At 45.5% G+C, this 24236-nt stretch overlaps 1 protein-coding gene across 1 annotated transcript in view; it reads right to left on the reverse strand.

Moving 5' to 3' along the window:
- The window catches only part of LOC138663212 (zinc finger protein 1 homolog), a 67131-nt gene that overhangs the window by 18097 nt on the left and 24798 nt on the right, over positions 1-24236 (reverse strand). Inside the window, exon 6 of the mRNA XM_069749374.1 lies at positions 8860-8947. Coding sequence (XP_069605475.1) covers positions 8860-8947 — 88 coding nt within the window. The remainder of the gene's footprint in view (positions 1-8859; positions 8948-24236) is intronic.

Consider the following 24236-nt stretch of genomic DNA (forward strand, 5'->3'; position numbering starts at 1 on the left):
AGGTGGCTGTGCTATATACTACGTGGCTGTCTGTGCTATATACTACGTGGCTGTGCTACATCCTACGTGGCTGTCTGTGTTATATACTAACAGGTCTTGACATATCTCCACTATTAACTTGGCTTAATGTGTTGTGAATTCTGTGGCTGAATTCACTCCTGTGGTCACAAGTGGTACTGCAGCTTCTGAGCTTCCTCCCTCAGGTGTTCTGGTGAGCTCGTTAGCTGCTTCGTTACTTAACTCCACCTGATGCTGCTATCCTTGCTCCTTGTCAATGTTCCAGTGTTGGATCTGAGCTTCTCCTGATTGTTCCTGTGACCTGCTGCTCTGTATAGCTAAGTGCTTTTTTGCTATTTTGTTGCTTTTTTTCTGTCCAGCTTGTCTTTTGTTTTGCTGGAAGCTCTGAGACGCAAAGGGTGTACCGCCGTGCCGTTAGTTCGGCACGGTGGGTCTTTTTTGCCCCCTTTGCGTGGTTTTTGCTTTAGGGTTTTTTGTAGACTGCAAAGTTCGCTTTACTGTCCTCGCTCTAAGAATATCGGGCCCCACTTTGCTGAATCTATTTCATCCCTGCGTTTTGTCTTTTCATCTTACTCACAGTCATTATATGTGGGGGGCTGCCTTTTCCTTTGGGGTATTTCTCTGGGGGCAAGTCAGGCCTATTTTTCTATCTTCAGGCTAGCTAGTTTCTTAGGCTGTGCCGAGTTGCATAGGTAGTTGTTAGGCGCAATCCACAGCCGCTTTTAGTTGTGTTTAGAATAGGATCAGGTGTGCAGTCTACAGAGTTTCCACGTCTCAGAGCTCGTTCTTTTGTTTTGGGGTATTTGTCAGATCACTGTGTGCGCTCTGATCGCTAGGCACACTGTGTCTCTGGATTGCCTTCATAACACCTTTCATTAGCAAACATAACAGTACAAGGAGCCAAACTAATGATTCTCAATAGAGGGAAAGAAAAAGTTCTGACATCATTTTTTTTTTTTTTTCTGCTCTGTGTTCACGTTTTTTTTTCCCCTAGACATTTGGGTGATTCTGGACACAGGTGTGGACATGGATATTCAGGGTCTGTGCTCTTCAATGGATAATCTCGTTATAAATGTACAAAAGATTCAAGACACTATTGATCAGAAATCTATGTTAGAACCAAGAATTCCTATTCCTGATTTGTTTTTTGGAGATAGAACTAAGTTTCTAAGTTTCAAAAATAATTGTAAGCTATTTCTGGCCTTGAAACCTCATTCTTCTGGTAATCCTATTCAACAGGTTTTGATTATTATTTCTTTTTTGCGCAGCGACCCTCAAGACTGGGCATTTTCTCTTGCGCCAGGAGACCCTGCATTGAGTAGTGTCGATGCGTTTTTCCTGGCGCTCGGATTGCTGTACGATGAGCCTAATTCGGTGATCAGGCTGAGAAAAATTTGCTGGCTTTGTGCCAGGGTCAGGATGATATAGAAGTATATTGTCAGAAATTTAGGAAATGGTCAGTACTCACTCAGTGGAATGAATCTGCGCTGGCAGCTTTGTTCAGAAAGGGTCTCTCTGAGGCTCTTAAGGATGTCATGGTGGGATTTCCTATGCCTGCTGGTTTGAATGAGTCTTTGTCTTTGGCCATTCAGATCGGTCGACGCTTGCGCGAGCGTAAATCTGTGCACCATTTGGCGGTATTGCCTGAGGTTAAACCTGAGCCTATGCAGTGCGATAGGACTATGACCAGAGTTGAACGGCAGGAATACAGACGTCTGAATGGGCTGTGTTTCTACTGTGGTGATTCCACTCATGCTATTTCTGATTGTCCTAAGCGCACTAAGCGGTCCGCTAGGTCTGCCGTCATTGGTACTGTACAGTCCAAATTCCTTCTGTCCATTACCTTGATATGCTCTTTGTCGTCGTTTTCTGTCATGGCGTTTGTGGATTCAGGCGCTGCCCTGAATCTGATGGATTTGGATTATGCTAAACGTTGTGGGTTTTTCTTGGAGCCTTTGCGGTGTCCTATTCCATTGAGAGGAATTGATGCTACACCTTTGGCCAAGAATAAACCTCAGTACTGGGCCCAGCTGACCATGTGCATGGCTCCTGCACATCAGGAAGTTATTCGCTTTCTGGTGTTGCATAATCTGCATGATGTGGTCGTGTTGGGGTTGCCATGGCTACAAACCCATAATCCAGTATTGGATTGGAATTCCATGTCGGTATCCAGCTGGGGTTGTCAGGGGGTACATGGTGATGTTCCATTTTTGTCAATTTCGTCATCCACCCCTTCTGAGGTCCCAGAGTTCTTGTCTGATTATCAGGATGTATTTGAAGAGCCCAAGTCCGATGCCCTACCTCCGCATAGGGATTGTGATTGTGCTATCAATTTGATTCCTGGTAGTAAATTCCCTAAAGGTCGATTATTTAATTTATCCGTGCCCGAACACGCCGCTATGCGCAGTTATGTGAAGGAATTTCTGGAGAAGGGACATATTCGCCCATCGTCATCACCACTGGGAGCAGGGTTCTTCTTTGTAGCCAAGAAGGATGGTTCGCTGAGACCGTGTATTGATTACCGCCTTCTTAATAAGATCACTGTTAAATTTCAGTATCCCTTGCCATTGTTATCTGACTTGTTTGCTCGGATTAAGGGGGCTAGTTGGTTCACTAAGATAGATCTTCGTGGTGCGTATAATCTGGTGAGAATCAGGCAAGGAGATGAATGGAAAACTGCATTCAATACGCCCGAGGGTCATTTTGAGTATCTAGTGATGCCGTTCGGACTTGCCAATGCTCCATCTGTGTTTCAGTCTTTTATGCATGACATTTTCCGTGAGTATCTGGATAAATTCATGATTGTTTACTTGGATGACATTTTGATCTTCTCAGATGATTGGGAGTCTCATGTGAAGCAGGTCAGAATGGTTTTTCAGGTCCTGCGTGCTAATTCTTTGTTTGTGAAGGGATCAAAGTGTCTCTTCGGTGTGCAGAAAGTTTCATTTTTGGGGTTCATCTTTTCCCCTTCTACTATCGAGATGGATCCAGTTAAGGTCCAAGCCATCCAGGATTGGATTCAGCCGACATCTCTGAAAAGTCTGCAAAAGTTCCTGGGCTTTGCTAATTTTTATCGTCGCTTCATCTGTAATTTTTCTAGCATTGCCAAACCATTGACCGATTTGACCAAGAAGGGTGCTGATTTGGTTAATTGGTCTTCTGCTGCTGTGGAAGCTTTTCAGGAGTTGAAGCGTCGTTTTTGTTCTGCCCCTGTGTTGTGTCAGCCAGATGTTTCTCTTCCGTTCCAGGTCGAGGTTGATGCTTCTGAGATTGGAGCAGGGGCGGTTTTGTCAGAGAGGTTCTGATTGCTCAGTGATGAAACCATGTGCTTTCTTTTCCAGGAAGTTTTCGCCCGCTGAGCGTAATTATGATGTGGGCAACCGAGAGTTGCTGGCCATGAAGTGGGCATTCGAGGAGTGGCGTCATTGGCTTGAAGGAGCTAAGCATCGCGTGGTGGTATTGACTGATCATAAGAACTTGACTTATCTCGAGTCTGCCAAGCGCTTGAATCCTAGACAGGCCCGTTGGTCGTTATTTTTTGCCCGCTTCGACTTTGTGATTTCGTACTTTCCGGGCTCTAAAAATGTGAAGGCGGATGCTCTGTCTAGGAGTTTTGTGCCCGACTCTCCGGGTTTATCTGAGCCAGCGGGTATCCTCAAGGAAGGAGTCATTGTGTCTGCCATCTCCCCTGATTTGCGGCGGGTGCTGCAAAAATTTCAGGCGAATAAACCTGATCGTTGTCCAGCGGAGAAACTGTTCGTCCCTGATAGGTGGACTAATAAACTTATCTCTGAACTTCATTGTTCTGTGTTGGCTGGTCATCCTGGAATCTTTGGTACCAGAGAGTTAGTGGCTAGATCCTTCTGGTGGCCACCTCTGTCACGGGATGTACGTACTTTTGTGCAGTCCTGTGGGATTTGTGCTAGGGCTAAGCCCTGCTGTTCTCGTGCCAGTGGGTTGCTTTTGCCCTTGCCGGTCCCAAAGAGGCCTTGGACACATATTTCGATGGATTTCATTTCTGACCTTCCCGTTTCTCAAAAGATGTCAGTCATTTGGGTGGTCTGTGATCGCTTTTCTAAAATGGTCCATCTGGTGCCCTTGGCTAAATTGCCTTCCTCCTCTGATTTGGTACCTTTGTTCTTTCAGCATTTGGTTCGGTTGCATGGCATTCCTGAGAATATTGTTTCTTACAGAGGTTCCCAGTTTGTTTCAAGGTTTTGGCGAGCCTTTTGTGGTAGGATGGGCATTGACCTATCCTTTTCCTCGGCTTTCCATCCTCAGACTAATGGCCAGACCGAACAAACCAATCAGACCTTGGAAACATATCTGAGATGTTTTGTTTCTGCAGACCAGGATGATTGGGTGTCCTTTTTGCCGTTGGCTGAGTTCGCCCTTAATAATCGGGCCAGCTCGGCTACCTTGGTTTCTCCATTTTTTTGCAATTCTGGGTTCCATCCTCGTTTCTCTTCAGGACAGGTTGAGTCTTCGGACTGTCCTGGTGTGGATTCTGTGGTGGACAGGTTGCAGCAGATCTGGACTCAGGTAGTGGAGAATTTGACCTTGTCCCAGGAGAAGGCTCAACTTTTCGCTAATCGCAGACGCCGTGTGGGTCCCCGACTTCGTGTTGGGGATCTGGTTTGGTTATCTTCTCGTCATATTCCTATGAAGGCTTCCTCTCCTAAATTTAAACCTCGTTTTATTGGTCCGTATAGGATTTCTGAGGTTCTCAATCCTGTGTCTTTTCGTCTGACCCTCCCAGACTCCTTTTCCATACATAATGTATTCCATAGGTCGTTGTTGCGGAGATACGTGGCACCTATGGTTCCATCTGTTGAGCCTCCTGCCCCGGTTTTGGTGGAGGGGGAATTGGAGTATATTGTGGAGAAGATTTTGGATTCTCGTGTTTCTAGACGGAAACTCCAGTATCTGGTTAAATGGAAGGGTTATGCTCAGGAAGATAATTCCTGGGTTTTTGCCTCTGATGTTCATGCTCCCGATCTGGTTCGTGCCTTTCATGCGGCTCATCCTGGTCGGCCTGGGGGCTCTGGTGAGGGTTCGGTGACCCCTCCTCAAGGGGGGGGGTACTGTTGTGAATTCTGTGGCTGAATTCACTCCTGTGGTCACAAGTGGTACTGCAGCTTCTGAGCTTCCTCCCTCAGGTGTTCTGGTGAGCTCGTTAGCTGCTTCGTTACTTAACTCCACCTGATGCTGCTATCCTTGCTCCTTGTCAATGTTCCAGTGTTGGATCTGAGCTTCTACTGCTTGTTCCTGTGACCTGCTGCTCTGTATAGCTAAGTGCTTTTTTGCTATTTTGTTGCTTTTTTTCTGTCCAGCTTGTCTTTTGTTTTGCTGGAAGCTCTGAGACGCAAAGGGTGTACCGCCGTGCCGTTAGTTCGGCACGGTGGGTCTTTTTTGCCCCCTTTGCGTGGTTTTTGCTTTAGGGTTTTTTGTAGACTGCAAAGTTCGCTTTACTGTCCTCGCTCTGTCTAAGAATATCGGGCCCCACTTTGCTGAATCTATTTCATCCCTGCGTTTTGTCTTTTCATCTTACTCACAGTCATATGTGGGGGGCTGCCTTTTCTTTTGGGGTATTTCTCTGGGGGCAAGTCAGGCCTATTTTTCTATCTTCAGGCTAGCTAGTTTCTTAGGCTGTGCCGAGTTGCATAGGTAGTTGTTAGGCGCAATCCACAGCCGCTTTTAGTTGTGTTTAGAATAGGATCAGGTGTGCAGTCTACAGAGTTTCCACGTCTCAGAGCTCGTTCTTTTGTTTTTGGGTATTTGTCAGATCACTGTGTGCGCTCTGATCGCTAGGCACACTGTGTCTCTGGATTGCCTTCATTACACCTTTCATTAGCAAACATAACATTAATGTCACCTTACATTAGCAAGGTGACATTAACCCTTTATTACCCCATATCCCACCGCTACTCAGGAGTGGGAAGAGAGAGGCTAAGTGCCAGAATAGGCGAATCTTACAGATGTGCCTTTTCTGGGGTGGCTGGGGGCAGATGTTTTTAGCCAGAGGGGGCCAATATCCATGGCCCCTCTCTAGGCTATTAAAATCTGCCCTCAGTCACTGGCTTTCCCACTCTGGGGGAGAAAATTGCGCGGGAGCCCAAGCCAATTTTTTCTGTGATTTAACCCTTTAATGTTAACACCTAGAGCCCCCAAATTTTACACACATACACTTCTTACATTATTAGTGAGGAATATGTAATAAAATAAGGGATATGAAATGGTTTACTGTATGTAATCATGTGTAATATCCTGTCGGGTTTTGTAAGGAGATAGCAAAAGCCGGCAATTGAATTACCGGCTTTTAAGCTATCTAGCGCTGAGAAAATCTCGCAGTACGGATGCCATACGGAACACTGTTTTGAGAACATTTCTGCGTATTGCGCATGTAAAAAACAGACCGTATTTTCCTACGCCAAGTGTGACGCCGGCCTTATAGTGCAGAGCTGACGTGTGATAAATTTATATCTCAAGCATTTGGAAAAGGCAATGGAGACCTTTTTAACCTCTTAACGACCAGAGGTATTTTTGGTTTTGCATTTTCATTTTTTGCTCCCTTTCTTCCCAGAGCTATAACTATTTTTTGGGTAAATATTGCCATGTAAGGGCTTGCTTTTTTGTGGGTTGAGTTGTATTTTTGAACGAGAGCTTAATTTTAACATATTGTGTACTGGAAAACAAAAAAAATTCCAAGTGCGGTGAAGTTGCAAAAAAGTGCAATTCCACAGTTGTTTTTTGTCTTGCTTTTTTACTATGTTCATTAAATACTAAAACTGACCTGACACTATGATTCTCCAGGTCATTACAATTTCATAGACACCAAACATGTCTAGGTTCTTTTTTTTATCCAAGTGGCAAAAAAAAATTCCAAACTTTGTTAAAAAAAACCAATTGCGCCATTTTCCGATACCCGTAGCACCTCCATGTTTCGATCATGGGTTGGGTGATGACTGATTTTTTGCACACTGAGCTGATGTTTTTAATTACGGTATACCACTTTTGTGCAGATACGTTCTTTTGATCGCCTGTTATTGCATTTTAATGCAATGTCGTGGCGACCAAAAAAAACGTAATTCTGACGTTTCGACTTTTTTTCTTGCTGCGCAGTTTAGCGATCAGGTTAATCCTTTTTTAATATTGATATATCGGGTGATTCTGAATGCGGCGATATCAAAAAGGTTTATGTTTGTTGTTTTTTTTGTTTTTTTTTTTAAATAGGGAAAAAGGGGGGTGATTTGAACTTTTATTTTTTTTAATATTTTTAATAACATTTTTTTTCTACTTTTGGCATGCTTCAATAGCCTGCATGGATGACTGGAAGCTGCCATAACCCAATCGGCTCAGCTACATACAAGCGATGATCAGATCACCTGGATGTAGCAGAAATACTCACTTGATATGAGCGCTCACCACGTGGCGGCGCTCACAGCAAGCCGGCAGTGACAATCATAGAGGAATACAAGAGACCTCTGGTTGTCATGCAAACCCATTGGTGACCTGTGATCACGTGATGGGGGTCACCGATGGGCGGATTTCTGGCACGATTGCCGGAAGCGCATGTTAAATGCTGCTGTCAACGTTTGGCAACGACATTTAACGTGTTAATAGCCGAGGGTGGATCACGAATCCACCTGCGGCTGTTCCTTGCACATGTCAGCTGTTCAAAACAGATGACATGTGCCGGGAAAGATGTGCGCTCACCGCCGGAGCCCACATCAAAGGGAAGGTGTCCGACATCGGCGTACATTTACACCCGATGTAGGAAAGGTGATAAGGACTAACACGGAGTTACAGACTCAGATAACTGAGGCAGGGCGATCCACACCACAATCAAACTATCATACAGATGAACAGGTAAAAAAAGACAGTTTTTTTTTCTATGTTACATCCCCGACAACAGCGTATGTATGAGGGGAGAGCTCAAACACTAAACTGGAGTTGCACTGATTTATGGCGGACCACTGGAGCTACTATGTGTCATGTCCAGAAGATTAGAGTAAGTATTAGTGCTCCCCATTTCAGGATAGTGCAGAAATCTGAAATTCTTAGGATCGAAAACATAATGTCATTTATGACACGGAGTGAAGCCATGAAACCAGGGCTTGAGCCAACACATCTCCTGCAGGTGTGAATAAATGTAGATTACAGCCATCAGCCACGCACAGCTTAAAGATATATCATGGCACAGGTGTAATGTTTATTATGTAGTTTATCACAATCCTCCATGAAGTTATTTGGTTTTAAAAGAAATTGAAAATTCAGTATAAAGGGAAACTCTGATATTGTACAGAAATTCACACTTGGCCTCACTGCAAATTTAATGTTGTCGATCATAAAAGTGAAGTTTGACCAGAAAGACTGGACCTTGTCTTGTAGGGACCATATGAGCACATTCAGCAGCACAAAAGGGGGAGAGAAGGTAGATTCATCCAATAAGATATCAGGATTCTAGGAAGCCAACAGCATCATTACCCTCCGCTTTCTCTTACAGGACCATTATAGTATTTTTCTTCAAGAAATTATCTAACTTGTCAGCACATTCTATGTACACTGTCATTTGGTTTTGCAGCTTACAGACCTGGGCAGGGTACGGTCAGCGTCTCCTAATTTCATGGGGTAGGTGGATCCTCCAGGCTATATGTTCTATAGAAAAGGGCTTTTAATGCCCAAAGTCATTTGAACAGTTTTGGATGGAGGAGAATGTTGTGGTCTAGAGGCAAAATGGTGATCATGGTAATATGGCCGGACTACACCACCGATAAAGCAGCCACAGCCGGTGACTGAGAACAAACTGTGACTTCTCTGCATTTAGTGGTTACTACTCACCTGGGTAGTCATATGTAGGAATCTCCTTACACGGCTCATCATCCCTCTCATATGAGACTGTATTATTAATATGGGTCAGATCTTCACCCTGAAACAAATATTGTAAAAGCCACAGACAGATGGAGAATTCACATCTATGATCAGCTCTAATCCTGCCATCTCCACCGTTCTCATTATACAAGTATAAACCGGATTACTTACTAGTAATTGTATTTTATGGAGTCCACGACAGCACCCACAGAGAGGAGATTTGCCCCCAAGAACAGGAAACCTACAGCTAAAAAGGGGCAGTCCCCCCCCCCCCCTCCAGAGTTTGATTACAGAGTACAAGAGAAACTGCCAAAAAAATTAGAACATCTTCATAAAAACCACTCAATATGTATAAACATATACCTCAATATATACTAAAAATCACCCGGAGTGAATTCCATACACATCTCTATTATGTGCTACTAAAGGGAGGGAAGCGAGTGGGTGCTGTCGTGGACTCCATAAAATACAATTACCGGTAAGTAATCCATTTTGTTATTCTCGCCACGACAGCACCCACTGAGACTTTCAGAGAACCATCATCTGGAAGGGACCACCATATTGAGGACAGATCTCCCGAAAACCAAGTCAGAGGATGATGACAAATCGAGTCTATAGTTGTTGTAAAAGGTAGATGGTGAAGCCCATGTTGCAGCATTACATATCAGATCCATCGAGACGTCCACATTCTCAGCCCAGGAGGATGCCCTAGCCCATGCCGAATGTGCCCTTATTCCATCCGGAGGACCTTCACCCTATGCTGAGTAGGCCAGACAGATTTAATCTCTGATCCAAAGTGAAAGTGCTCCTTGTGACTCTAAATCCCTTCCTGTGACCCTGAAAAGACACAAACAGAGCTCTACTCTGCCTCCAGGGATGAGTTCTGTCTATATAAAACTCAGGACAGCTCTCCTCATCTAAGGTGTGGAAGCTCTCCTCCTCAGAAGTAAAAGGGTTATCAAAAATGAAGGGAGGGAAAATCCCCTGACTTCTATGAAACCTGGCGGCTACCTTAGGGAGGTAGGAAGGTTCTGTCTTCAGCACTATCCTATCAGGAAATACAGGAAAGGAGGGTCGATAGATAGAGCCTGTATGTCACTAACTCTTCTAGCTGATGTTAAAGCAACTAACAGAGCAGTCTTTAATGATATGTACTTTAATGTGACAGACTCTAAAAGGTTCAAAAGGAGGACCTGTCAGTGCATCAAGGACCAGGTTCAGGTCCCAAGGAGGCAAGCGAGCAATGTGTACAGAGTCACTACGCTTACACGCTGGAATAAACCGTGCAATCCATCTATCTCCCGCAATATTATGACTAGATAGGATCCCAAAGCTGATATCTGAACCTTTAATGTGTTAACTGAAAGATCCAGCTCCTGACCCTTCTGCAGAAACTCAAGAATTGCAGCAATTGGAACCTCACTAGAAAAGGGCAAAGTATGAAAATTAATGAACTTCCTCCACACTCTACTGTATATCTACTCTGCAGACTAGTACTGATCAGGTTGTCAGAAAACCCCCTTAATTTCAACTGCCTCTCAAGTTCCACACCGTCAAGTGGAGACCCCTCACCCGAAGATGACGGAATGGACCCCAAGAGGGCAGGCCCGGATCTGATGGGAGGATCCAGGTGTCGGATATGGTCATGGCTCTGAGCCATGAAAACCAAAGTCTCTTGGACCAGAAAGGAGCGATGAGAATTACCCTTGCTCTATCGTCCCTGATCTTCCTGATGGAAGCACCATCATTGGGGAAAACGCATAGGCCAGACTGAACCACCAAGGGAACTGGAGGGAGTCGACCATCTCTGGCTGATCTGCCCTGTTCAGGGAGGCAAACCTTTGGACCTGTCTGTTGCCCCTGGTAGCAAACAAGTCTATTTCCAGAAGCCCCCAAAAGTCCACTAACTTCCTGAATACTTGGTGACAGAGAAACCATTCTCTCTGATATAATGTATGGCGACTGAGGAAGTCTGCTTTGAGATTTTCCACTTCCCTGATGTGTAGGGCTTAGAGGGACAAGAGATGGTTTCAGCGAGTTCGAGAATCTCCACCGCAGTAGACATCAGCACTTTTGATCGAGTTCCGCCTTGCCAATTTACATATGCAACTGACATGGTATTGTTTGACAAAACTCTCACATGAGACCCCCACAGCTGTGGGAGAAAGTGATGTAAAGCATGGCTGACTGTCTTTAATTCCTTTAGATTTGAGGAATCGTCAGCCTCCTCTATGGACCTCTGCCCCTGGACCAGGTTATAGTAACATATGAGCTCCCCATCCATCAGGACTAGTGTTATGACCTGGTGGTTAGGACAATTGTGGACCTGGTGGTTAAGAGCACCCGGAAAGACCTGATAGTTACAATAACATAGGACAAGCTCTGGGAAGTGGAAACTCTGCTGACCGCAATTCCTAAGCCTATCACACACACTAAAAATAGCCGTGGATTGCTCCAACCGCTCCCTATGCAACTCTTCACAGCCTCAGAAACTAGCTAGCCATAAAGAGGAAAATAAGGCCTACCTTGCCTCAGAGAAATTTCCCAAAGGAAAAGGCAGCCCCCCACATATAAGGACTGTGAGTTAAGATGGAAATGACAAACACAGAGATGAAATAGATTTAGCAAAGAGAGGCCCGACTTACTACACAGACAGAGGATAGAAAAGGTCACTTTGCGGTCAGCAAAAAAAAACCTACAAAAAGCCACGCAGAGTGTGCAGGAAAAAAAACCTTCCGCACCGACTCACGGTGCGGAGGAACCACCCTGCATCCCAGATCTTCCAGCAAGCAAGACAATATTAACAATAGCAAGCTGGACTGAAAAATAGCAAATAGGAAAATAGCAAAGAGGAACTTAGCTTCTGCTGGAGTGAACAGGTAACCAGAACGATCCAGGAGCGAACTAGACCAGTAGTACAACATGACAGCTGGCATCTAGCAATGATCCAAGTGGAGTTAAATAGAGTAGCCAACTAACGACTTAAGCTCGTCACCTGTGGAAGGAAACTCAGAAACACCCACAGCCACCAGAGAAAGTCCATGGACAGAACCAGCCGAAGTACCATTCCTGACAACAGGAGGGAGCTCGACAACAGAATTCACAACAGTACCCCCCATTGAGGAGGGGTCACCGAACCCTCACCAGAGCCCCCAGGCCGACCAGGATGAGCCAAATGAAAGGCACGAATTAGATCGGCAGCATGAACATCAGAGGCAAAAACCCAGGAATTATCTTCCTGACCATAACCCTTCCACTTGACCAGGTACTGGAGTTTCCGTCTAGAAATATGAGAATCCAAAATCTTCTCCACCACATACTCCAACTCCCCCTCAACCAACACCGGGGCAGGAGGATCAACGGATGGAACCACAGGCGCCACGTATCTCCGCAACAACGACCTATGGAACACATTATGGATGGTAAAAGAAGCTGGAAGGGCCAAACGAAATGACAAAGGATTGAGAACCTCAGAAATCTTATACGGACCAATGAAACGAGGCTTAAACTTAGGAGAGGAAACCTTCATAGGAACATAACGAGACGACAACCAAACCAAATCCCCAACGCGAAGTCGGGGACCCACACAGCGCCGGCGGTTAGCGAAACGTTGAGCCTTCTCCTGGGACAATGTCAAATTGTCCACCACATGAGTCCAAATCCGCTGCAACCTATCCACCACAGTATCTACACCAGGACAGTCCGAAGACTCAACCTGCCCTGAAGAGAAACGAGGGTGGAAACCAGAATTGCAGAAGAACGGCGAAACCAAAGTAGCCGAGCTGGCCCGATTATTAAGGGCGAACTCAGCCAAAGGCAAAAAGGACACCCAATCATCCTGATCAGCAGAAACAAAGCATCTCAGATATGTTTCCAAAGTCTGATTAGTTTGTTCGGTTTGGCCATTTGTCTGAGGATGGAAAGCCGAGGAAAAAGACAAATCAATGCCCATCCTAGCACAAAAGGATCGCCAAAACCTCAAAACAAACTGGGAACCTCAGTCCGAAACGATGTTCTCCGGAATGCCATGTAAACGAACCACATGCTGGAAAAACAATGGCACCAAATCAGAGGAGGAAGGCAATTTAGATAAGGGTACCAAATGGACCATCTTATAAAAGCGATCACAAACCACCCAAATGACCGACATCTTTTGAGAGACAGGGAGATCCGAAATAAAATCCATAGAAATATGCGTCCAGGGCCTCTTCGGGACCGGCAAGGGCAAAAGCAACCCACTGGCACGAGAACAGCAGGGCTTAGCCCGAGCACAAGTCCCACAGGACTGAACAAAAGAACGCACATCCCGTGACAAAGACGGCCACCAAAAGGATCTAGCCACCAAATCTCTGGTACCAAAGATTCCAGGATGACCAGCCAACACTGAACAATGAATCTCAGAGATAACTCTAGTAGTCCATTTATCAGGGACAAACAGTTTCTCTGCTGGGCACCGGTCAGGTCTATCAGCCTGAAATTTTTGCAGCACCCGCCGCAAATCAGGGGAGATGGCAGACAAAATTACCCCCTCTTTGAGAATACCCGCCGGCTCAGGAACACCCGGAGAGTCAGGCACAAAACTCCTTGACAGGGCATCAGCCTTCACATTCTTAGAGCCCGGAAAGTACGAAACCACAAAATCAAAACGGGAGAAAAATAGCGACCATCGAGCCTGTCTAGGATTCAACCGTTTGGCAGACTCAAGATAAGTCAAATTCTTGTGATCTGTCAAGACCACCACGTGATGCTTGGCTCCTTCAAGCCAATGACGCCACTCCTCGAATGCCCACTTCATGGCCAACAACTCTCGATTACCAACATCATAATTGCGTTCAGCAGGCGAAAACTTTCTAGAAAAGAAAGCACATGGCTTCATCACCGAGCCATCAGAACTTCTTTGTGACAAAACAGCCCCTGCTCCAATCTCAGAAGCATCCACCTCAACCTGAAACGGGAGCGAAACATCTGGATGGCACAACACAGGGGCAGAAGAAAAACGACGCTTCAACTCCTGAAAAGCTTCCACAGCCGCAGAAGACCAATTGACCACATCAGCACCCTTCTTGGTCAAATCAGTCAACGGTTTAGCAACACTAGAAAAATTAGCGATGAAGCGATGATAAAAATTAGCAAAGCCCAGGAATTTCTGCAGGCTCTTCACAGATGTCGGCTGAGTCCAATCGTAAATGGCCTGGACTTTAACAGGGTCCATCTCGATAGTAGAAGGGGAAAAAAATGAACCCCAAAAATGAAACTTTCTGAACACCAAAGAGACACTTTGACCCCTTTACAAACAAGGAATTCGCACGAAGGACCTGGAACACCATTCTGACCTGCTTTTCATGAGACTCCCAATCATCCGAAAAGACCAAAATATCATCCAAATACACAATCAGGAATTTATCCAGGTACTCTCGGAAGATGTCATGCATAAAGGACTGAAGTACTGATGGAGCATTGGAAAGCACGAATGGCATAACCAGGTACTCAAAATGGCCCTCGGGCGTATTAAATGCTGTTTTCCATTCATCGCCCTGTTTAATACGCACAAGATTATACGCCCCTCGAAGGTCTATCTTGGTGAACCAACTAGCACCTTTAATACGAGCAAACAAATCAGACAGCAACGGCAAAGGATACTGAAATTTGACTGTAATTTTATTAAGAAGGCAGTAATCAATACACGGTCTCAAAGAACCATCCTTCTTGGCCACAAAAAAGAACCCTGCTCCTAACGGTGATGACGACGGGCGAATATGGCCTTTCTCCAAGGATTCCTTTATATAACTCCGCATAGCGGCGTGTTCTGGCACAGATAAATTGAACAATCGGCCCTTAGGAAACTTACTACCAGGAATCAAATTAATAGCACAATCGCAGTCCCTATTAGGAGGTAGGCCACTGGCTTTGGGCTCATCAAATACATCCCGATAATCCGACAAATTCCGGAACTTCAGAAGGAGTGGAAGACTAAATTGACAAAAATGGAACATCACCATGTACCCCCTGGCAACCCCAGCTGGACACAGACATAGATTTCCAGTCCAATACTGGATTATGAACCTGTAGCCATGGTAACCCCAAAACGACCACATCATGCAGATTATGCAACACCAAAAAGCGGATATCCTCCTGATGTGCAGGAGCCATGCACATGGTCAATTGGGTCCAGTACTGAGGCTTATTCTTGGCCAAAGGCGTAGCATCAATTCCTCTCAATGGAATAGGATACTGCAAGGGCTCCAAGAAAAAACCACAGCGCCTAGCATACTCCAAGTCCATCAAATTCAGGGCAGCGCCTGAATCCACAAATGCCATAACAGAGTAGGATGACAAAGAGCAAATCAGAGTAACAGACAATAGAAATTTAGACTGTACTGTACCAATGGTGGCAGACCTAGTGAACCGCTTAGTGCGCTTAGGACAGTCGGAGATAGCATGAGTGGAATCACCACAGTAAAAACACAGCCCATTCCGACGTCTGTGTTCTTGTCGTTCAGCTCTGGTCAAAGTCCTATCACATTGCATAGGCTCAGGCCCATGCTCAGATAGTACCGCCAAATGGTGCACAGCTCTACGCTCACGCAAGCGTCGATCGATCTGAATGGCCAAAGACATAGACTCATTCAGACCAGCAGGCATGGGAAATCCCACCATGACATCCTTAAGAGCGTCAGAGAGACCCTTTCTGAAGATCGCTGCCAGGGCACATTCATTCCACTGAGTGAGCACAGACCACTTTCTAAACTTCTGACAATATATCTCCGCTTCATCCTGACCCTGACGCAAAGCAAGCAAGATTTTCTCTGCCTGATCCACTGAATTAGGTTCGTCATAAAGCAATCCAAGCGCCAGGAAAAACGCATCAACATCACGCAATGCCAGATCTCCTGGCGCAAGGGAAAATGCCCAGTCTTGAGGGTCGCCACGCAACAAAGAAATAATGATCCTTACTTGTTGAACAGGATCACCTGAGGAGCGAGGTTTCAAGGCAAGAAACAATTTACAATTATTCTTGAAATTCAAGAACTTAGATCTATCACCAAAAAACAAATCAGGAATTGGAATCCTAGGCTCTGACATCGGATTCTGAACCACAAAATCTTGAATGTTTTGTACCCTTATAGTGAGATTATCCATCATAGAGGACAGACCTTGCATGTCCATGTCTACACCTGTGTCCTGAACCACCCAGAGGTAAAGGGGAAAAGAGAGACAAAACACGCTGCAAAGAAAAAAAAAATGGTCTCACAGCTTCTCTTATCCCTCTATTGAGATGCATTAATACTTTGGGCCAGCTGTACTGTTATGACCTGGTGGTTAGGACAATTGTGGACCTGGTGGTTAAGAGCACCCGGAAAGACCTGATAGTTACAATAACATAGGACAAGCTCTGGGAAGTGGAAACTCTGCTGACCGCAATCCCTAAGCCTATCACACACACTAAAAATAGCCGTGGATTGCTCCTAACACTCCCTATGCAACTCTTCACAGCCTCAGAAACTAGCTAGCCCTAAAGAGGAAAATAAAGCCTACCTTGCCTCAGAGAAATTTCCCAAAGGAAAAGGCAGCCCCCCACATATAATGACTGTGAGTTAAGATGGAAATGACAAACACAGAGATGAAATAGATTTAGCAAAGAGAGGCCCGACTTACTACACAGACAGAGGATAGAAAAGGTCACTTTGCGGTCAGCAAAAAAAAACCTACAAAAAGCCACGCAGAGTGTGCAGGAAAAAAAACCTTCCGCACCGACTCACGGTGCGGAGGAACCACCCTGCATCCCAGAGCTTCCAGCAAGCAAGACAATATTAACAATAGCAAGCTGGACTGAAAAATAGCAAATAGGAAAATAGCAAAGAGGAACTTAGCTTCTGCTGGAGTGAACAGGTAACCAGAACGATCCAGGAGCGAACTAGACCAGTAGTACAACATTGACAGCTGGCATCTAGCAATGATCCAAGTGGAGTTAAATAGAGTAGCCAACTAACGACTTAAGCTCGTCACCTGTGGAAGGAAACTCAGAAACACCCACAGCCACCAGAGAAAGTCCATGGACAGAACCAGCCGAAGTACCATTCCTGACCACAGGAGGGAGCTCGACAACAGAATTCACAACAGACTAGCATCTGTAGTAACTATCCTGGACGGTTTCACTACCCATGGAATTCGTTTACCTCCTGGTCTCCCGGGACCTCCACCAGGACATGCTTAGATAATAGACATAAAACTTCCAACTCAAGAGCCTCCTGTTGTGCAGGGGATCTAAAAGTGAGGTCATGACAAAGGAATCTGGGGGGACAATGACGAAACTCTAGTTTCAGCCCCGATGTTACTAAGCCCAGGGTCCAGGGAGTAGAAGTGATCTGCTGCCATCTGTGGCAAAAGAAGGGACAGCGTCAATGGAATTTATTACTCTTCCTGGGAGAGGATCCGCTAAAATGGGCACATTTTTGTTTGGTCTCCTTTGTCGCCCAGCAATCTCAGTTTTCATAAGGCCACCTTCTACCGAATGGCTGCTTTCTGAAGACCCTCCTGTAGCATGGAACAGACTGGTTAGGGAACCCCTTCTTTCTCTCTCCCGCCTTGGTGAGGATCTCATCGAGCACGCTGCCAAACAGGAACTCACCCTGGAATGGAATTGCGCACAATTTAGACTTTGATTGCACATCCCCCTTCTAGCACTTCAGCCATAGGGCACGACGAGCAGAATTAACAAGACCAGATGACCTTGCCGCCAGGAGTAGGGAAGCCACAAAAGCATTGGCTAGATATTCTGTAGCTCCCCTGATCAATGTAATAGAGGACAACAGCCTCTCTCTAGACAATCTGTTCCTCCAGCTGGTCCACCCAAACAAGTAGAAAAATTCACAGCAAATACGATTTGTTGGAAAAATGATCAAAAAAGCCGATTCACAGAAAAAAATCCCAATTATTAAAAAATACCTTTTATTCTTATATATGTTTAAAAACTGGTGCACACAAAACCATCACCAAAGAAAAAACATCTATTAAAGAAAAGCCCTAGGGGGGTGCCAAACCCTATGGGCCTATCACTATACTGCACCCTTCCTGGCAGCGGAGGTTGGCACCCTATCTCCTACGCAATGGCACCCTTTATCACCATCGGCTATCCCTTCTATTCTAACCATCCCTATAGGGAAGGGGTAGAAAGACAGTTAACCCCTTGCTGACCTCGGACGGGGATAGTACGTCCGAGGTCAGAACCCCCACTTTGATGCAGGCTCCGGCGGTGAGCCCGCATCAAAGCCGGGACATGTCAGCTGTTTTCAACAGCTGACATGTGCCCGCAATAGAAACGGGTGGAATCGCTATTAACTAGTTAAACGCCGCTGTCAAACGCTGACAGTGGCATTTAACCGGTGCTTCCGGCCATCGGGCCGGAAATGAGTGCATCGCCGACCCGACCCCGTCACATGATCGGGGGTCAGCGATGCGTCTGCATAGTAACCGTAGATGTCCTTGAGACCTCTATGGTTACTGATGTCGGTTTGCTGTGAGCGCCCCCCTGTGGTTGGCGCTCATAGCAAGCCTGCAATTCAGCTACATAGCAGCGATCTGATGATCGCTGCTATGTAACTGAGCCGATCCAGTTGTGCCAGATTCTAGCCTCCCATGGAGGCTATTGAAGGATGGCAAAAGTTAAAAAATTTAAAAAATGTGAAAAAAATAAAAAAATATAAAAGTTTAAATCACCCCCCTTTCGCCCCATTCAAATAAAACAATTAAAAAAAAAAAAACAAACCTACACATTTAGTATCGCCGCGTTCAGAATCGCCCGATCTATAAATAAAAAAAAAACATTAACCTGATCGCTAAACAGTGTAGCGAGAAAAAAATTAGAACTGCCAGAATTACGTTTTTTTGGTCGCCGCGACATTGCATTAAAATGCAATAACGGGCGATCAAAAGAACGTATCGGCACAACAGTGGTATCAATAAAAACGTCAGCTTGGAATGCAAAAAATAAGTCCTCAACCGACCCCAGACCATGAAAAATAGAGACGCTACAAGTATCGGAAAATGGCGCAATTTTTTTTTTTTTAGCAAAGTTTGGAATTTTTTTTCACCACTTAGATAAAACCTGATAAGACCTGTTTGGTATCTATGAACTCGTAATGACCTGGAGAATCATAATGACTGGTCAGTTTTAGCATTTAGTGAACCTAGTAAAAAAGTCAAACAAAAAAACAAGTGTGGGATTGCACTTTTTTTGCAATTTCACTGCACTTGGAATTTTTTTCCCGTTTTCTAGTACACGACATGGTAAAACCAATGATGTCGTTCAAAAGTACAACTCGTCCGCCAAAAAAAAAGCCCTCACATATTGACGGAAAAATAAAAAAGTTATGGCTCTGGGAAGGAGGGGAGCGAAAAACGAACAAGGAGAAACGGAAAATCCCAAGGTCATGAAGGGGTTAAATTCCCTAATTCTGCATATAAGGCTATGGGCCTGAGGATATGACTTTTGGAGGCCAAAAAATATGCTGAATTGCCCCTATTCTGATCCTGCCTCACAGCGGGAATTGGCATCCTAGATTTCTTTGCAACATGTGGCGCCCCCACTCCTCGACGGCTGTCCCAATGCTGACCCTGATAGAAAGATCTTAAGGTGGAAATGTGCAAAAATTAATGTAGCAAAAAAATATTGATGGGCTTACACTTGCTGGAAAAGCACATTAATGATTATCTATTAAATTTAATAATGACTATCTGACAGTTTTCATAAATCTAATCCCACTAATGAATGTCAAGATGTCTTCTGTTATGATCCGGTGACCTTGGAGCAGCATGAAAACTATAACTGGAGTAGGTGGTAACTGTACTGACCGCAAATCCTGATCTTAACACCGCAACTAGAAGTAGCCATGGGGTGTACCTAACAAACCCTAGACACCTCGTCACAGCCGGAGGACTAAATACCCCTATAGATGGAAATAGGAATACTACCTTGCCTCAGAGCAGAACCCCAAAGGATAGGCAGCCCCCCACAAATATTGGCTGTGAGTAGGAGAGGAAAGACACACTCAGGCAGAAAACAGGATTTAGCACAAGAGGCCACTCTAGCTAAAATAGGAAAGGATAGGACAGAGTACTGTGCGGTCAGTATTAAAACCCTACCAAAAACATCCACAGCAGATTATACAAAAATTCCTCCATCTAACTAAAGACGTGGAACGTATATCTGCAACTCCAAAGAATCCTACACTCAGAGCAGGAATACAATCAAAAAACAAGCACACCGCATGTGTGCCATAGAAAAAGAAACAGACACTTATCTTTGCTGAATTGGCAGCTAAGCAGGAGAAGCCAGACAGAGGTCCAACACCTCCCAAGAAACATTTACAACTGGCAAGGACTAATGAGTCCTGCAAACCTAAATACCCCAGTCAGAATTGCAATCAGCAGATACACCTGTCCAGGACTGCAGCCCAGGGACAACTGCATTACCACCTACAACCACCGGAGGGAGCCCAAAAGCAGAATTCACAACAGTACCCCCCCCCCTTGAAGAGGGGTCACCGAACCCTCACCAGAGCCCCCAGGCCAATCAGGATGAGCCAGATAAAAGGCACGAACCAAATCAGCGGCATGGACATCAGAGGCAAAAACCCAAGAATTATCCTCTTGGCCATAACCCTTCCATTTGACAAGGTACTGAAGCTTCCGCCTCGAAAAACGGGAATCCAAAATCTTCTCAACAACATATTCCAACTCCCCATCAACCAACACAGGGACCGGAGGATCAACAGAGGGAACAACGGGCTCCACATATTTCCGCAATAAAGATCTATGGAAGGCATTATGGATCGCAAAAGAGGTCGGAAGCGCCAGTCGAATAGACACCGGATTAATAATCTCAGAAATCCTATAAGGACCAATAAACCGAGGCTTAAACTTAGGAGAAGAAACCTTCATAGGAACATGACGGGAAGACAACCAGACCAGATCCCCAACCCGAAGCCGGGAACCAACACACCGACGACGGTTAGCAAAACGTTGAGCCTCCTCCTGAGACAACACCAAATTGTCCACCACATGAGCCCAAATCTGCTGCAACCTGTCAATCACTGAATCCACACCAGGACAGTCAGAAGGCTCAACCTGCCCAGAAGAAAAACGAGGATGAAAACCAAAATTACAAAAGAAAGGCGAAACCAAAGCATCTCAAACACAAAGCATCTCAAATAAGTCTCCAAAGTCTGATTAGTTCGCTCGGTCTGACCATTTGTCTGAGGATGAAACGCAGAAGAAAAAGACAAATCAATGCCCAGCCTAGCACAAAAGGCCTGCCAAAACCTAGAAAGAAACTGGGAACCTCTGCCGGACGCAATATTCTCCGGAATACCATGCAAACGGACCACATGCTGAAAAAACAAATGGAACCAAATCCGAAGAGGAAGGCAATTTAGGCAAAGGCACCAAATGAACCATCTTAGAGAACCGGTCACAAACAACCCAGATAACCGACATCCTCTGGGAAACCGGAAGATCAGAAATAAAATCCATAGAAATATGCATCCAGGGCCTCTCAGGGACCGGCAATGGCAAAAGCAACCCACTAGCACGGGAACAGCAAGGCTTGGCCCGCGCACAAGTCCCACAGGACTGCACAAAAGAACGCACATCACGCGACAAAGAAGGCCACCAAAAGGACCTATCAACCAAGTCTCTGGTACCAAAAATGCCAGGATGACCGGCCAACACGGAACAGTGAACCTCAGAAATCACTCTACTAGTCCATCTGTCAGGAACAAACAGTTTCCCCACAGGACAGCGGTCAGGTTTGTCAGCCTGAAATTCCTGAAGAACCCGTCGTATATCAGGGGAAATGGCAGAAAGGACCACCCCTTCTTTCAGAATACCGACCGGTTCTAAGACCTCAGGAGAATCAGGCAAAAAAACACCTAGAGAGGGCATCAGCCTTAATGTTCTTAGAACCCGGAAGGTACGAGACCACGAAATCAACACGGGAAAAAAACAAGAACCATCGAGCCTGTCTAGGATTCAGCTGTTTGGCAGACTCGAGGTAAATCAAATTCTTATGATCGGTCAAGACCACAATACGGTGCTTAGCACCCTCAAGCCAATGTCGCCACTCCTCAAACGCCCACTTCATAGCCAACAACTCCCGATTGCTGACATCATAATTGTGTTCAGCAGGCGAAAACTTACGGGAAAAGAAGGCACACTGTTTCATTAAGGAACAAACAGGATCCCTCTGAGACAAAACGGCCCCTGCCCCAATCTCAGAAGCGTCAACCTCAACCTGAAACGGAAGAGAAACATCTGGTTGACGCAACACAGAGACAGCCGCAGAGGACCAATTCGCCACATCAGCGCCTTTCTTCGTCAAATCGGTCAAGGGTTTAACCACGCTGGAAAAATTAGCAATGAAACGGCGATAAAAATTTGCAAAACCCAACAATTTCTGAAGGCTCTTCACGGATGTGGGCTGAATCCAATCATGAATGGCCTTAACCATAACCGGATCCATCTCTATAGACGAGGGAGAAAAAATGAAGCCCAAAAAAGAAACCTTCTGCACCCCAAAGAGACATTTAGACCCTTTCACAAACAGGGCATTGTCACGAAGGATCTGAAATACCATCCTGACCTGTTCCACATGAGACTCCCAATCATCGGAAAAAATCAAAATATACAATCAAGAACTTATCAATATAAGTCCGGAAGATATCATGCATGAAGGACTGAAAAACAGATGGAGCATTAGTGAGCCCGAATGGCATCACAAGGTATTCAAAATGGCCTTCGGGTGTATTAAACGCAGTTTTCCATTCATCACCCTGATTAATACGAACAAGATTATATGCCCCCCGAAGGTCAATCTTCGTAAACCAACTAGCTCCCTTAATCCTAGCAAACAAATCGGTAAGCAAAGGTAAAGGGTATTGAAACTTGACCGTGATTTTATTCAAGAGGCGATAATCAATACAGGGTCTCAAGGAGCCATCTTTTTTAGCAACAAAAAAGAACCCCGCTCCCAACGGTGAAGAAGATGGCCGAATATGCCCTTTCTCCAAAGACTCCTTAATATAGCTCCGCATGGCGGTATGTTCAGGCACAGACAGGTTGAAAAGTTGACCCTTAGGAAACTTACAGCCTGGAATCAAATCAATAGCACAATCGCAGTCCCTATGCGGTGAAAGGAAACTGGACTTGGGCTCATCGAATACATCCTGAAAATCAGACAAAAACTCTGGAATTTCAGAAGAGGAAGAAGAGGAGATTGACATCAAAGGAACATCATTATGAACCCCCTGAAAACCCCAACTAGTCACAGACATAGACTTCCAATCCAACACAGGATTATGTACCTGAAACCACGGAAAACCCAGCACGATAGCATCATGCAAATTATGCAACACCAGAAATCGACAATCTTCCTGATGGGCTGGCGCCATGCGCATGGTCACCTGTGTCCAAAACTGGGGATTATTTTTAGCATCAATGTCCCTTAAAGGAATACGGTTCTGCAAAGGCTGCAAGGGAAAACCACAACGCCCGGCAAAGTCAAAGTCCATTAAGTTCAAGGCGGCGCCTGAATCCACAAATGCCATGACAGAAAATGATGACAATGAGCAGATCAAGGACACAGATAATAGAAATTTAGGTTGTACAGTACTGATGGTAAATGAACTAGCGATCCTCTTTGTCCGCTTAGGGCAGACTGAAATGACATGAGAAGCATCGCCACAATAGCAACTGTTATGCTATCAGAGAAGAAAGCGAGAGTGGACCCTCTGGACCGTGGCTAGGTACAACCTCCGGGCGAGCTGACCAGGTGTTAACCAACCCCTATACAGGGACTGGCTGGGGCAGGCCCGAAGAAGACCCAACCACGGTAGCAGATACGAGAAGGGACGGCTCAGGAAATAAACAAGAAACAAAAAACGGAACACAGGTGCGGGACACACGGAGGCAGGGAAGCTGGAGCACAATGGAAGACACGACGACTGGAAGACAAGCTGTACTGAGGAGAAGCAGGAGACGGAGGCGAAACTGAAAAGAAAAAGAGAGATGACGGAATAAGTAAAGGCACTAAGGCGAGAGGCAATCGAGAGATACTGGGCTAGCACAAGCACAAGAAGAGAAGGGGCCAGAGGCAAAGGCAAAAAGCAAATGACACTCAGGCACCTCCTAGCAGGGGAGGTGGCCTGAAATACTGAGGGTCTTACCGGGATTGGTTGGGACTACCGGATCTCGGATCCCGGAAGCAGGAGACGCTAGACTGGAGCGCAGACGCCCTCCATAGAACCCTGCGCGCCGGTGCAGATGCTGAACCTCCCCAGCAGGATGTGGAG

Source organism: Ranitomeya imitator, chromosome 2 (assembly GCF_032444005.1).
Source record: "Ranitomeya imitator isolate aRanImi1 chromosome 2, aRanImi1.pri, whole genome shotgun sequence".
NCBI lineage: Eukaryota > Metazoa > Chordata > Amphibia > Anura > Dendrobatidae > Ranitomeya > Ranitomeya imitator.